This window comes from Salvia hispanica, unplaced genomic scaffold (assembly GCF_023119035.1).
Source record: "Salvia hispanica cultivar TCC Black 2014 unplaced genomic scaffold, UniMelb_Shisp_WGS_1.0 HiC_scaffold_750, whole genome shotgun sequence".
NCBI lineage: Eukaryota > Viridiplantae > Streptophyta > Magnoliopsida > Lamiales > Lamiaceae > Salvia > Salvia hispanica.
Window position 1 is genome coordinate 35539 of NW_025952522.1, and position 16600 is coordinate 52138.

General features: G+C 38.4%; 2 protein-coding genes across 2 annotated transcripts; one reads left to right on the forward strand and one right to left on the reverse strand.

Moving 5' to 3' along the window:
• Positions 1-3136: 3136 nt before the first annotated feature.
• On the forward strand, positions 3137-13152 carry LOC125199957 (formin-like protein 20). Its single transcript, XM_048097790.1, is given in 27 exon segments — positions 3137-3382; positions 4281-4987; positions 5098-5319; positions 5397-5831; positions 5878-6088; positions 6435-6895; positions 7017-7417; positions 7506-8033; positions 8084-8721; positions 8903-9425; positions 9469-9567; positions 9978-10040; positions 10042-10096; positions 10280-10351; positions 10540-10609; positions 10612-10637; positions 10729-10770; positions 10919-10999; positions 11092-11157; positions 11220-11321; positions 11365-11451; positions 11591-11659; positions 11738-11819; positions 11822-11853; positions 11930-11998; positions 12068-12134; positions 12206-13152. Coding segments are annotated over 27 exon segments (5412 nt in total). The 5' UTR covers positions 3137-3309; the 3' UTR covers positions 12337-13152.
• Positions 13153-14838: 1686 nt separating this feature from the next.
• Positions 14839-15780, reverse strand: LOC125199958. Its single transcript, XM_048097791.1, has one exon. The coding sequence runs from the start codon at positions 15778-15780 to the stop codon at positions 14839-14841; it is 942 nt and encodes a 313-aa protein (XP_047953748.1).
• Positions 15781-16600: the final 820 nt, after the last annotated feature.

Genomic DNA, 16600 nt, shown 5'->3' on the forward strand with positions numbered 1-16600 from the left:
AATATTTATAGGGGTGGGATAAAATAGCCGTTCGGCCAAAAAAAAAAAAAAAAAATTTTAAAAATCGCCGATTATCGCCGAGCGTCGCCCACAGTGGCCGGCGATCGCTCGGCGATAATCCGGCGATAAATCGCCACTCGGCGAAGCAACGGTAACATTATTGAGCACTACCTACACCATTTGTTTAGGTGAATTTGATATATAGACAATCAGGATTACGTTAATTTGTAGATAATAGTGTGGATATTTGATAGATTGATGCAGTAATAAATATATTCAGTTACGAATTGGATGTGTCATTGGATTAAATTTTGAGCACAATTACTTCAAACTGGACGTGCCATTAGAGAAAGATGATAATTTAGTAACTGCCATGGATTAATCTTTGAACCCATTAATTATTTCAAATATTAATTTTCCGCATTAATTTTTAAATTATAGAGTAATTGAATTTAGGCGTTTAGCAAACGTTGAACTCTTTCCAATTATTTTTATTTCAATATTATAAATATTTTAAAAAATAAAATAAAATAAATTTGAAAACAATTGAAGAAATAAGAAGGATCAATTGAATTGGGGGGTCTCTTTACTTTATTCTACATAATTACATATTAGTCTTTTCTTTATTTTATAATTAATCCTAATTAATATAGGAATAAGAAGAGACTTCTTAATTACAATATTAAACAGAACAAATCTCTATAAATACTCATTCACGATTCAATCACAATTCCAATAATAAAAAGTAAGAAAAAGGAAGGTTGGGAGCGTGTACTCAAATTTAACAAGGAATGCGAATCGCGGAATTTTGTTTTGAAATTAATGAGTATTTTTTTGGAATTTTATAGTCATGAACTTTGTGTATTGTGATTTTTCAATATTGACCTTCTTGCACAATTTTATATCATAAACTCTTGTGGTCCCCAAACAAATTACAATATAGGATATGTGATTGATTTTTGTTTGAAATTCCATAACTGGCTTGATGAGGAAGATGATTCTAATGCGAGATGAAAAAAGTGATGAGATGATTACCAGAAAATATGAAAGTTGCTGGAAATAGATGGAAGCGAATGTAAATGATTGAGGGAGAAGGTAAGATGGAAACATATTAGAGCAAAAGAGAAGTGGTGGTGGAAAACATATTTTAACTTTATTGAATTTATTGAATTTTTCATTTGCTTTCTAATCTACTATTTCTTGATTAATAGAGTTGAATTAATACTTTATTGTTAACTAATTTTCAATTAATGAAATTTATTAAATGGTGATTAGTTTAGCTTAGAAAGTCTAATCTACAATCACATATAATATCTATTAATTACCACTTTCAATAATATTGATGTCAATGGGGTAAATTTACGTCCCAATTGAAAGATTTAGATCATTCCGTTGTCAAGGTTATTGAAATATTGGATGTATAATAAAAATATATATTATGCGAAATTATTTTTTTCAGAATGTATTAAAGTGGGATTATCAACTTAAATAAATTGCATGATACAATATGAAATTTAACAAAATATTAATTATTATTGTTGTTGTTGTTATTTTTATAATAATATTAATAATAAAAAATGCATAATACATAAATTCTAAAATCACAAGCCAAATAATATGTTTAATGTATATTAATTTGCAACCGTGCAATTTATTGAATAAATTATATATTTAATAAGTACTATAATAATAAGAATTTTGTTCTGGTATTTACATTATATGAAATAATGATAAGCGATGTGGCCATGTGGGGTTAATGTGATTGAAAAAGTATAATTCAAAGAGGATGCCGAATATTCTTTTGTTTATCATTTCATAAATTTTATTTTACATAATGAAACAAGTATGAAAAAATTAAAATGAGTCGTGCATCGCACGGGCGTGACACTAGTAGTAATAATAATCAGATCACTACAACATATCACTAAAATCGCATTGCGAATAATTGTACTACCAACTTTCCAATAATTTCTAAAAAAATATTTTATAGCTTATGATATTGTATTGAATCATTAAATCATGGCACGAGATCATCCTGCCTGTATCAATGCAATATACAAAAAATATCAATGAGGTGTATTAATGTCAATTAACAAATTATAATTAATTTATAAAAAATATCTCAAAACTTTAAATAATTATAATCTCAATTTAAATTTTACACAACATATATCAAATTAAATGTAATTTTATAAGGATTCTAACAAGATCTCAATTGCATAGGTTCCAATGTTAAAATATTAAAAAAATTCTTGAATTTTCTTATTTTTTAAGAAGAAGTTTAATTTCAAAGTAGCTATCAAAATATGTAAATATAATACATATACAATGTCAATGCTAAACTATGTTGATATATTCAAGGAATCGCATTGATATTTTTTATACACTATATTAACAGTTTGTCCAAATTCCCAAATTTGATACTCCTTCTTCTTATCTTTTTAAATTAAATAATAAAACGAAATTACAACACGTGACAATTTATAGACTACTAGATCTCTGGAAATTATATATGCACGGACAAAATTCAATTTTTTTAAAAAAATTTGTATGTTAGTCACCAATGCCTGGAAAATATTGAACAATTATAAAATTAAGCTAAAGTATTTTGGTTTCAAATTATACATAATTAAGCTAAATTATTTATGCATAATTATAAATAATTGAGAAAAATATACTAAAAATTATGGAATAATAAAAAAAACGAAAACCATCTTCTTCTCTCTCCTCTGCATGCATCGTTGCATCTATTCCTGCATTAATCCATCTTCTTCCAATTTCATCTCCAATTTTACTTCCCCTTTGCCTCAAACCCTAAACTCAGAATTAATCGATTCTGAGAATTGGTCGCATGGTTTTTCTCTCTCAGCTGCATGATCTCTCTTCCCCTTTACATTATTTGTTTTAGAAAAAGTGAGGTTAACGAAATCCAATTTTAATCGGGGGATAATTGTTTTCCCTCTCAGAATTGATCAATTCTCTACTGTTCCAGTTGACCTGCAGAATTAATCAATTTTCCCTCTGTTAATCGAGCTCAATTTATCCCACATTGCAACAATACACTGGTTGATTGCGGGGGCCAAAACCTTAGCTGAAATTAGCAGGTTCCTGCTTACATATTGGTTGTGTGTGTGAATTGACCGAATTCAGCCCGCAGTATGGCGGTAGTGAAGATGTGATCGCATTTTGGTGCTAGTTAGTGAGTTATGGAGATGTTTTCGTTGATTGCGGTTGGAGAGAACGGAATCGAGGGATTGGATTGGGAGAAGGAGTTTTGGATCCAATCAGGGGTGAGAGAGCGCCGCTAGAATGGCGCTGTTCAGAAGGTTCTTCTACCGGAAGCCGCCGGATCAACTTCTGGAAATCACTGAGAGGGTGTATGGTATGCTTTGATTGCATTTTAATGGCCTTTTAGTTTTTGTTGTGTGGTTAATGTAGCTGGAGATAAATTGGAAGGATAAGTGCATCAGTGAACTATTTCATGGCTTCTGCCCCTAAATCATGTAGATTTTGAAGTCCTTTGATAACTTTGTAGTTCAAGACTGTTTTTGGTAGTGATAATTTTGAGCCTGGTGATTAGAGTTGATCCTTCATTTCCTGTGAGGATATAGGTATAAACTGTGTTGGAAATTTGTTGTTACTATTGAATGCTACCAAAGTTTTCCCCCGCTTGTGGTTTCTTGTTTCTTTTTTGTATTATTACTTGAGAATGAGGGATTGCATTTGAATGACATGGTTAAAGTGGATGATTGTATGAACTGTTCCTGCTTCATGATGTTTTGCAAACAGTAATGGGGTCGCACCTTTCCAATATTTGGTTATAGAGTATGGATTTTGAATGGTATTGTTATATGAAGATTGGAATTGTGATTTTGAAGTCCTTGGATAAATTTGTAGTTCAAAACTTTGTGGTAGTAATAATTTTGAGCCTGATGATTTGAGTTGATTCTTCATTTCCTGTGAGGTGTGATATTGTGCTGAGACGGAGTTATATGGTGCAACAAGTAGTTTAGGGTATTTTGGCATCTTGACAATGTTGTATTTGAGCTGGTTTTGGTATTACTATTTGAAAATGAGGGATTGCATTTGAATGACATGGTTAAAGTGGACGATCATATAAACTTTTCTTGCTTCATGACGTTCTGCAAGCTTTAATGGGGTCTCACCTTTGCAATACTTGGTTATAGAGTACAGAGTTTTGAATGGTACTATTGTATGAAAATTGGAATTGTAAATTACAACAAAATGATGATGCCATTTGTTTTTTGTTCTCAATGCAGTGTTTGATTGCTGCTTCTCCACTCATGTGCCTGACGAGGGTGAGTACAGGACATACATGAATAGGATTGTAGCTCAGCTGCATAATTACTTCCCTAATGGAACTTTCATGGTTTTGAATTTCAAAGACGGGGATGGTAGGAGCCTATTTTCTGATCTGTTAGCTCAAAATGGTATGACGGTCATGGATTACCCTCAGCAGTATGAAAGGTGTCCACTGTTACCTATGGAGATGATCAACCACTTCTTGCGATCGAGTGAGAACTGGTTGACGGTTGAGGGCCAGCATAATATTCTTTTATTGCTTTGTGAAAGGGGAGGATGGCCTCTGCTTGCATTTATGCTAGCTGGCCTTCTTCTTTACAGGAAACAATATACTGGTGAGGAGAAGACACTTGAGATGGTATACAAACAAGCGCCCAAGGACCTTCTTTCCCTTTTGACTCCTTTGAATCCACAACCGTCTCAACTCAGGTATCTTCAATACATCAGTAGAAGAAATTCTATGTTGGATTGGGTAACATCGGATGCACCTCTGGCCGTGGATTGCATAATACTCCAAGCCCTTCCTCGATATGACCAAGGACAAGGATGTCGACCAGTAGTACGAGTATATGGTCATGAATTTTCTTCCAGATTGTCCAGTATAAGCACAAAGCTTTTGTTTTCATCTTCTAAAGTGACTAAAGATATACCTTACTATCAAAAGGTAATGACATGATATTACATTTAAAAGTTAAATTTGAATTCGATACAATGGTTGTTTACTTTAATGATTTCTTGGTTTAACTAGGCTTTGATGATGATCTTTGACTGCAGGAAGAGTGTGATCTAGTAACAATAGATATCCATTGCCGTGTTCAAGGAGATGTTGTCCTTGAATGCATCCATTTGGAGGATGATCTAGTGAGTGAGAAAATTATTTTTAGAACCATGTTCCATACTGAATTTGTACGGGAAAATATTTTGATGCTGACCCACAGCGAAGTAGATGTTCTTTGGGATGTAAAGGACCTTATCTCGAGGGAATTCAAAGCAGAGGTACAATTTTGTATTGCTTGCATCAAGTGTCTCAGTTTCTGTTACCTTACTTGTTGAAACCTACCTCTCTTTATCAGGTTCACTTCTCAGATGAATCTTCTCTCCTGCCCATCATCACCACAGAAGTTGTGAACAAAGATGACGAAGACAGTGAAACAGAAGTTGCCACTCCTGAGGAATTCTTTGAGGCAGAGGAGATCTTTAGTAGTTTCATTGATGCGCAGGATGACATGGTGGCATCTGATGACTATCCAATTGAAGTTAGTGCCCAGGTTGATGTAGCTCAAGTTGATAAAACTCTGGTTGATGAAGGTCGTCACGACATTCCCTTGGAGGATGAACTGGAACAACAAGTGCTTCAAGAATGTACTACAGATGAGACCAGTATTCGTGGCAGCACGGTGGAAGAACAAGTGTTTCAAGAATGTACTATAGATGAGACCAGTAGTATTCGTGACAGCACGGTGGATCCTGTTAGCAACTCATTGCATAATGGGAAGTCAACCAGAGGCGTATGTATTTTCTGAGGTAGCCACCGACCCTGAAACCTTATATAAGGATGATGGTGCGAGCAGCAAGTTTGAAGAAGATGGCAACAAACAAAGTGAAAAGGAGGGTTCAAAACAGAAGTTAGGTGGTGATAATGATGAGCACAAGCTGGGTCTTCACGACATTGTTGATGAAACCAAAGTTGATAAAACTCTGGTTGATGAAGGTCGTCACGACATTCCCTTGGAGGATGAACCGGAACAACAAGTGCTTCAAGAATGTACAATAGATGAGACCAGTAGTATTTGTGCAGCACGGTGGAACAACAAGTGTTTCAAGAATGTACTATAGATGAGACCAGTAGTATTCGTGGCAGCATGGTGGATCCTATTAGCAACTCATTGCATAATGGGGAAGTCCAACCAGGCGTATGTATTTTCTGAGGTAGCCACGACTCTGAAACCTTATGTAAGGATGATGGTACGAGCAGCAAGTTTGAAGAAGATGGCAACAAACAAAGTGAAAAGGAGGGTTCAAACAGAAGTTAGGTGGTGATAATGATGAGCACAAGGGTCTTCACGACATTGTTGATGAAACCAAAGTTGATAAAACTCTGGTTGATGAAGGTTGTCACAACATTCCCTTGGAGGATGAACCAGAACAACAAGTGCTTCAAGAATGTACTATAGATGAGACCAGTAGTATTCGTGGCAGCACGGTGGAACAACAAGTGTTTCTAGAATGCACTATAGATGAGACCAGTAGTATTTGTGGCAGCACGGTGGATCCTATTAGCAACTCATTGCATAATGGGAAGTCAACCGAGGCGTATGTATTTTCTGAGGTAGCCACCGATGCTGAAACCTTATATAAGGATGATGGTACAAGCAGCAAGTTTGAAGAAGATGGCAACAAACAAAGTGAAAAGGAGGGTTCAAAACAGAAGTTAGGTGGTGATAATGATGAGCACAAGCTGGGTCTTCAAGACATTGTTGATGATGACATTGTTAATGAAACCCAAGTTGATAAAACTCTGGTTGATGAAGGTCGTCACGGCATTCCCATGGAGGATGAACCGGAACAACAGGTGTTTCAAGAATGTACTATACATGAGACCAGTAGTATTCGTTGCAGCACGCTGGATCCTATTAGCAACTCATTGCATAATGGGGAAGTCCAACCAGATGCGTATGTATTTTCTGAGGTAGCCACCGGCTGAAACCTTATATAAGGCTGATGGTACGAGCAACAAGTTTGAAGAAGATGGCAACAAACAAAGTGAAAAGGAGGGTGCAAAACTGAAGTTAGGTGATGATAATAATGAGCACAAGGGTTTTTCAATAGCCCATATGAAACAGCCTGTGTACAGATCAAGATCCGATCTAGATGCAGTTTTTACAAGTAAGAAAAATAAGGAGCAAGATTCACCAGATGTTGTAGCGAGGTGGATACCTTCTAACAAAGGTTCTTACACGAATTCAATGCACATACATTATCCTTGGTCGAGACATAACAGTGCTCCAGCATTATTGGTTCTCGGCAAGGATTCTGTGTATAGGGTGAAAAGAAAGCCCCAATCTGCTCCTGCATCCCACTGTACTTCTCCATGGTTTCCGGACTCATCAGCAGTCGAAGCAGCTGCTGCCCAACTTCTCCATCTAAATCGAAAGTCATAAAGCCTTGTGAACTTAGTCTAGTGGAGATACGTACAAAAACACTTCTCCATCTCCCATCTCTCCTCCTCCATCAGAAGCACCTCCTCCTTCAGAATCATTATCAGAAATACATGCTTTACTTCCCACATCAATTCCTTGTGAAGAAGAACTGAGCTTGTCACTTCCGCCTCCACCACCACCTATTGCTATGCAGCTTCCGCCTCGACCTAGGAAGCTTCCACCTCGCTCAGCCCACTCCTACTCCCACTGTAACGCCTCTGCCTCCATCTCAGCCCATGAGCACTCCTACGCCTGTGTTTCCGCCTCTGCCTCTGTATCAGCCCACTACCACTTCTACGCCTGTGCATCCCCTCCCCCTACATCTCAGCCTACAACCATTCTTACGCCTGTGCATCTGCCTCCGCCTCTACCTCCACCTCCATCTCAGCCCACAACCTCTCCCCCCGCCTCCGCCTCGCCTCCATCTCCATATACACTTGTGCCTCCTCCTCCGCCTCCATCTCCAGCCACACCTGCTCTATCTCAGTTCACAACCACTCCTACAGATGTGTCTCCGCTTTCTACTCCAACTTCATCTGAGCCCACCACTCCTTCGCCAGTGCCTTCACCATCATCTCAGTCCACGACCACTCCTACGGATGTGTCTCCGCTTTCTACTCCAACTTCATCTCGCCCACCGCTCCTTTGCCTGTGCCTTCACCACCATCTCAGCCCACGACCACTCCTACGGATGTGCCTTCGCCTCCGTCTCCATCTCAGCCGACCCCCACTCCCACAACTCCATCTCACCCGACATCCATTCCCATGCCTCCATCTCTGCCTCCATCTCATCCCATGACTACAACTATGCCTACACCTCCGCCTCCATCTCAGCCAATGCCCATTCCCACGCCTCCGCCTATGCCTCCACCTCACCTTCTGCCTCAGCTGGCCTCCGCTCCCATGTCTCCACCTCAGTCTCCATCTCAGGTCACATCCATTCCCATGCCTCCACCTCCACCTCCATCTCAGCCAATGTCTATTCCCACGCCTCCGCCTCATCCTATGCATATGCCTCCACCTCACCCTCCACCTCCACCTAGGTCTCTATCTCAGGCCAAATCCATTCCCACGCCTTCACCTCCGCCTCCACCTCCAACTCCACCCTTTCCATCTACTCATACTACTACTTATTCACCGGCAGCCCCACCTGCACTGGCATCGTCTCCATCTCTCCAGGATTCGACTCCCCATCATTGTCTGTAGATTCTAGCTTAGCCATAAATTTGCAAGGAAACCAAAATCATCCTCCAGTACCAATACCTCCTATCTCATCGATCATGGAGAATACTAGTACCATCACCCCACCACTCCACCTCCACCTCCACCACCAATTTGGTGTAAAATGGTTTTAGTGTTATCAAACTCTTCAACTTCAGGTCCATTCCCATATACTTTTCACGCTGCTTATCCATCACTACCTCCTAATCAGGGAGTTTATTATCTTCCACAGTCTCTACCTCAAATGACTAGTGCTCCACAACCAACACCAATACCTCCTGGTTTTCCAGGATTTTCACAACCCCTTGCGTTGTTTGGAGCACCTACTCAACCTTTTCCATCTCTTGCGACTGGTGTTACACTAACTCAACCTTCACCCCCACCTTCTGCTTCAGGAACATTACCTCCCCCAACATCCTGGGCTTCCACCCCCTCTCAACCTAATAGAGGAGCCCCCCGCCCCCTCCCCCTCCCCCCTCCTTTTGGTGGAGCACCTCCACCACCCCTCTGCCTAGAAGAGGTGGACCACCTCCACCACCCCGCTTTGGCTAGAGGAGCCCCACGTCCACTACCCCTCCTCGAGGTGCACCTGGCCCACCACCGCCACCAGGTCCACCGGGAGGAGGAGGTCCACCACCACCACCACCAGGTCCACAAAGAGGTCCACCACCCCCACCTGGAGTAGGTAGAGGATTGGTGCTTTAAGGGCAGGCACGCCTTGCAGTAAAAAATCTAAATTAAAGCCGCTTCACTGGAGCAAGGTGAGCCGGGCGCTAAAAGGAAGCTTGTGGGAAGAATTGCAGAAACAAGGAGCCCCTCAAGTGTACTACTCTTCCTCTCTTTGTTAAATTTCTTCAGTTAGACATGCTCCGCTTATTGTGTATCTTCATTATCTTCTATAATTTCTTTGGGCATTTTTTACCCTCCTTCCAAATAATATCAAGATATTGTTTTGAAAATTAATTAACTAATTTTCAAATGTGCATTCATTTGAATGAATTAAATCTGTTCTTGATTTATTTAAGTTACCAAAATCCCGTCCTCTAATTCTAGTGAATAACATTATGCGTTGATCTATATGAACTATGCCCGTTGCTTTGTTTTTAATGCCTATACTGCATGAATTAAATATCATCCATGTTCATGGACTTAAGTTTTACATGAGTTTGTTGTTTATTTCCTTTTGTAGCTTCTGATTCCTTGAAGTTACTGATTTCTTCCCTCTAATTCTAGTGCACCAGAATTTGATGCGTCAGAAATTGAGAGTCTTTTTTGTGCAACAGCCCGGAAAAGACAAAGGCAAAGATGGAGCCAAGAACGCTGCTGCAGCTAAGCCTACCAAAATCCAGCTGGTAAAGTAGTATTGGCAATCCAATAATTTTTTTCTTCAATCGTTTCTTTTGGGAGTAAACTATACAGGAGAAATACCAGGCTACCAGCTGATAATACTTTTCACATTGTGATCATTTACTTTGCCTTAGCTTGGATAAACAAGATATAGTATTTTTCTTATTCTATGGTTTGGCATCTTGTAGATTGACCTAAAGAGGGCCTATAACGTTGAAATCATGCTTACAAAAGTGAAAATGTCACTTCCTGCCCTAATGGTAAGCTAAACTAGTGCATCTTTTCTGTCATTTGTTTGTGTTTACATTGGTTAATTACATAATGGATTTGTTCAAAACAAATTTGTTTTATGGCCAGGCCAGAAATTGTGTGAAACTATTTAAAGCTTTATACTAGTTAGAAAATTGTCACAATTTTCTTTTAATATCATGCATGGTTTGCTTTCCAGACGCGGATACTTTCACTGGATAACACAGTTCTGGATGCTGATCAAGTGGAAAGTCTTATTAAGTTTTGTCCAAAAAAGAGGAGATGGAGCTTCTCAAGGTGAAATATTGAAAGACAATAACTGTGAATTTGTAACAACTGTGATCTAAGAAGCTGTCACTTTTATTGATTTTTAGCATTATTTCTTTAGACATACACAGGTGATCCAGAGATGTTGGGAAAGTGTGAACAGGTCTGTGAACTGGACCTAACTTAACCATTATGCTATTTTATTTTATTTTTCTTGGTGCTCTGGTTGATGAAATGAAGTTTTGTCCTAATCAAATCACATAATTTTTCAGCAAGCTTCATTTTTGTTTGTAACAGTTTTCATGTTTCAGTTTTTCCTAGAACTGATGAAGGCACCACGGATGGAAACTAAATTGAAGACTTTCCTTTTCAAGATTCAATTTAACTCTCAGGTCTGATTGATGCTAACAAACTTCGAGACTTAGTAAATTCTGCAAAATTTCCCATGTTTTCTTCTAATTTAATTTATTTATCATGCTCCCAGCTTTCTGATTTCAAAAAAGCTTGGTTATGTAACTCCGCCTGTGAAGAGGTAAACAGATGGATTCTAGTGAGTTCATGGTTTGTAGTTTTAATCACTGGGAATAATTTGACATCATCCTCATGCTTCAGGTCGAACTCCGATAAACTAAAGAAATTTTACAGAAAATATTAGTTCTTGGAAATACATTGAATGAGGGAACTGCAAGAGGTATATCCGTATTTATGGAATTAGTAAATGCGAAATTATAAACTTTCTCTGCAATGTAGGTGCGCTGTCGGATACAAACTGGATAGTCTTTTGAAACTGACGGATACACGGTCAACCACTTGCAGGATGACACTTATGCATTATCTTTGTAAGGTATCTGCATATACCATTTTTGACACTAGCAGAATTACTTCTTCCTTCATTTACTAGTTACATATGTTGATATTCATGTTTTCTGATTAATAGTACATTATACATCTTCCTTGAGTCCTACCGCATTTTTGATTTACAGGCACTTGGCAAGAATCCAGATCTTCTAGACTTTTACAAAGATCTTCCTAACCTGGAAGCTTCCACCAAGGTTCTTATCTCAGCTACAATACAAGATTTATGACTTTTACAGCCTTAAATTGATCGGGAATGACTTCCTTTTCTGTAGATTCAACTAAAGTCATTGGCAGATGAAATGACATCTATCTCCAAGGGTTTAGAGAAGGTGAAGCAGGAAATGGATGCTTCGAACATGATGGTCCTGTCTCCGAAATTTTTCACAGGGTACAAATTCTAGACCATCTTGTACATGCTAACACAATTTTCTGAACCAAAATTTTCGTGTCGCTGTGTTTGGCAGACGTTGAAGGAATTTGTTGGTACTGCTGAAAGTGAAGTGACTGCTGTAATGAATACATATTCTCTTGCGGTAAAATTCCACCTATTTTTATATCCTTTGGTAATGTGGTTATTATTCATGGTTTGAGCCATTTGGTAGGGTAAAAATGCTGAAGCAGTGGCTACATACTTTGGTGAAGATCCTAACCGAACCCCTCTCGAGCAAGGTAACTTGAAAATTCTGGGGTGTGCCATTCACATTTCAGACTGCTGAGCCAGTGTGTTTTAATTTATCCAGTTACTGCAACCCTCTCAAACTTCGTGAAGCTATTCCAAACAGCCTGCGATGAAAACATCAAGCAGGCTGAAGCAGACAAGAAGAAGGCTCAAAAGGAGGCTGAAGCTGCAGAGAACGCGGCCAAGAATTAAATATGAACAAAGAAAGTAAGAGAAACATTGGAGACAGCCACTGCTGGATCAACCAGCAATGCGCATCCGGAAAAAAAAAGAAGCCGGAAGGGCGCTGTTGAGGCTTTGCAAAACCTCAAGGTCTGCAAATGGAGCAGTTACGAGAGTGCCAGCGGCTCTTTCCTGGCTGCTTTAGATGACGCAGGCAGCTGATACGCTAGTCTCGGGGCTGTACTTAATGGAGAAGGGCTTATTCACAAACCAAGTCATCAGAGGCAGGGGCCAGAGCTGGGGGAGGCTCGAGCACCCCCAGCAACATTTTTCTAAATTTATTTATTTTCGGAAAATTTTGGCTTCAACACATAAGCAGCTGGAATTTTTCGACTTTAGCTCCCTCCAAGCTCTATATAAATATGGTCCTGCTTCTGATCAGAGGTATGTTCGGTCGGCCCACTCATCTATCTCCGAGATAAATGTTCAGCACAGGTGGAATTGATCGGGGGTGCTCGAGCTCTCGTGTCCATGTCCGACATCAGCTACGCGAGGACATCCTGGAACTATAATGAAGATTGCTGATACGAAAATGCTTCATGTACAGAGAGCACTAACCATCTAGTTAGAGATTAACACTGATTCTTTGCTGTAGCATAGAAAATGGCTGGGTTCCTCCTTGTAGAGGGAAGAGAACCTTCCAAGAAATTTTGTTGTACAGCAGTTAGTTGATATAGAAAATAGGCTGTGTTAGTCAAATATAGATATAGTAACCTTTTTTACAGGAAGTTTTAGAATACATGATTCATTCATTAATGAAAAAGCATTCGTTTTATTGCGTTTTTATATTCTTATTAATTGATAACTAGTGTTTTTTGTTATAGAGAAATATTGGAATTTGATTGATTATAGAATATTTCCTTTATGTTTCGTCTTTTAGGGTATTATAGTTATAAATAGACTTGTCTATTCCTATGCCATTCTTTTTTTTTTTTATATGAAGGAAGTAGTCCTTTCTTTCTATGGAAGCCCACTCTTCACTGAACATAACTCCTCTATTTTGATGGAGACAATCATTTCTATATATGGAATGTTTCACTTTCAAGTTATTGATTTATTTTTGTTCATTATGTTTATATTAGGCTAATAACATGGCCCCAATATGTCCAATTTCCATTATTATAGGTTTTCTGTATCTCCCAATTCAGCCATGAGTAGAAGAACTTCATCTCTTAACATAATCGACAGATTGATTGTCTATCCAAGGCGCACTCCGAGCTAGCTCAATCGTCAATTTACACCATCGGATAAGTGACAAAATTTTACATCTAAAGAGAGGGAACTTCATTCGTCGATTTAAGACCAAGACAAGAGATGTACTACTAATTCTTAGCATGGCCCCATGATTGAACTTGTTATAACACCATCTCCTTTGTCATGTAACATATACAAATGAATGGCCTTCATCTCACAAGTTTTGGGATTACTTAGACCAGTCCATCTTTTGTGACAGCAAAAAGTGAAAAATAATGCATGTGAGATGGGGTACATTTTAGGGAATCACAGATGCATTGCATATTCGGACACACATCCATTTCGTCACAACCTTTATGATCATATATAGAACTATAGAAGACTATTTAATCGACTTATTTGGCATGGTCAATGTAGCTTCCAAGTAGAGAGATGGGAAAGATACCTAGTGTCAACTGTATCACAGAGAGTGCAATTTTTTCCCCTTCTTATACGGCAACCTTTTTTTTTATAATGTTATTCTATCTTAAATTCTTAGTATTTCTTTCAATTTCTGTTTCAATTCCATATAAGTCTAATTAATAAGTATGATTGATATATCCACCCAGTTAATATACATAATTATGAGTTTTACTCCTTTGCTTGTAATAGATCTCACAATTAATTAAGGTATATAGTCTTTAAGCTTTACTTTTTTAGTAATAAATGTCAACCAAAGATCATTAATAATAATTATAATAATAAATGCTATTAAAACTATAGATTTAATAGTATAACACGTAAAGTTGCGAGACAAAGAATAGGACCTACCAGTTATGAACTTATGATGATATTAGCATTAACTAAAATGAAGCACATAATTTTTTGCAGAAATGTGCTAGTAACAGAAAACTTGGAGCTTGATCACAGAGTTTAGGGAACTACTAGTATTATTTGTATTTTCTTGATAAATAAACAATCCTAAACATTTGGTGCTGCAATACAAAGCCGACTAAATTTTACTTACAATATCAAATTCATCGTCTCCACTATCTCTCCAATCATCCAATTCCCATTTGGGAAAGCAATGAAGCTTTTGGCTAAGAATGAATTGAAATAACCAAGATTCAATTTTTTTTTTTCAATTGACTGCTAAAATTTCATCTCCCTTCTCTCATCTTTAAAAACAATCAAGATTATCATAATCCCTCCGTTTCTCACCTTCACCACCTCTCATGCTATCTGCATCTAGCAGCATTCAAGAATCCCATTTAATCACTATGAAAAAAAAAAAGAATTTCAAGAAAGCAATCCCAAAACCTTGGCTTTTGCACAAAACTCATCTCCCATTACATGGATTTCGATGATGTGAGAGAATTCTTGATCAATATGGTGATCCCTTTTGCAGCTTCTCCAAAACAAGTAGCCAACAACTGTATCAAGATTGAGTGTCAAACCATACAAGTAGGCAATCAGCATTCCCTCAACAAGAATGGCTGACTGATTTAGGCCTTGATTATAGCCTTTAACAACTCTGTATTGAAAGAGGGCTTCAATGGCAGCCAATCCCAAGTTGATAGGCAGAGCCAACGACAATGCAGTTGCACTTCTGCCCTTGATCACCAGGCACGCCTTGATGATCGCCATGAATCCACCGCTCCTCTCCACTGCAGATGAGACCAAGGCCAGGTTGCAGATGATGTACGCGTGCGCAAGGATGATGGAGTAGAGAATGATCCCAACTGCCGAGAGGAGGATGGAGGAAGAGGGCGACGAGAGGCCTAAAAAGTTGAGGCAGTTGAAGAAGATGGCAATGAGGAAGAAGGATGTGGCATTTGATGCAAGAATGAGTAGTGTGTTGCATAGTTGGGTGATGAGGAGTGGTTTGAAGGGTGTGTTGTTGTTGTTGTTGTTGGGGTGTAGGGCTCGGATCACGGCTGCTTTGGCGAGGAGGAGGGACGAGTAAGAGAAAGGGGAGACGAAGAGGAGGGCGAGGATGGTTTGGGAGAGCTTGAGGTTGAGGAGGTTGAGAAGAGGTGAAGATGGAGGGAAGCCAGCCGCGAGAAAGAGGGTGGTGAGGCGGTTGTGAACTAGTGGGAGAAGGCGGGAGGAGGATACGAGGGCCGGGGCGAGGAGGGATGAGACGGCGAAGGGGAGGAGGAGGAGGGTTGGGGTGGAGGTGAGGTGTTGGTAGTTTTTGAGGAAGGTGAAGATTGACCTTCTTATGATTGTTTTTTCCATTTCTTGATGTGGGAATTTTGGTGGGAGAGAAATGGGGAATGTGATATGTGATAGTTTGAAGGTGTTGATGTTTGGTTTTTATGGATGAAATGGATTGGCCAACAACTAGAAGCATAGGTGGAGTTGTCTCATCTTTGTTTTCATCTATTCTTCTTGGTTAGGAGTCCTTTTGTATGTGTCTTTGTGATCATCTCCATTCACTATTATGATGTTTCATCTCTTATTTTTTTATGTGATGATAGGAAATGGGCTAAAAGGAAACTTTTTATTTCATCTAAGCCTTTAGTGGAATTAGATGAAACCTATGTGACTTAGAAGACATGAAAATAGATGAACTCATTACCTGATCTATGATGATATAAACTATGAGTTGTCTGTCAGTTAATGGAAAAGTATATACAACAGTTAGGTACAATGATTAGCATATGCTTACACATTATTATACATATCATACTTATATATATGCATATATTATTCTTGTGAATGTGTGTGAGAGAGATGGATATATTTGGATGAAGAATTTTGGAACAAGTAATGTTACATGATAAAAGGTGAGAGAGCTTAGGAATTAAGGCAAGAGTTTTCAAGCATTGCTTCAGGTTTAAATTAAAAAGAGTAATAGAGATTCCTTGAAATAGACTCGTAGTATAAACTAGTATGATGATAAAATATTAATAGAATTCAAGGTTTTAATTTTTCAATCACATCATAATTACATAAAACTTTTGCTAAAATTAAGAATCTCTCACAAAACTGCATGATGCCAATTGCCAGGTAATCGAAATGACATTGGTTTCAACTTTCAATTATGTTGAAATTT

Coding starts and splice junctions, on each gene's coding strand:
- LOC125199958 (XM_048097791.1), bottom strand. CDS start 15,780: ATGGAAAAAACAATCATAAGAAGGTCAATCTTCACCTTCCTCAAAAAC.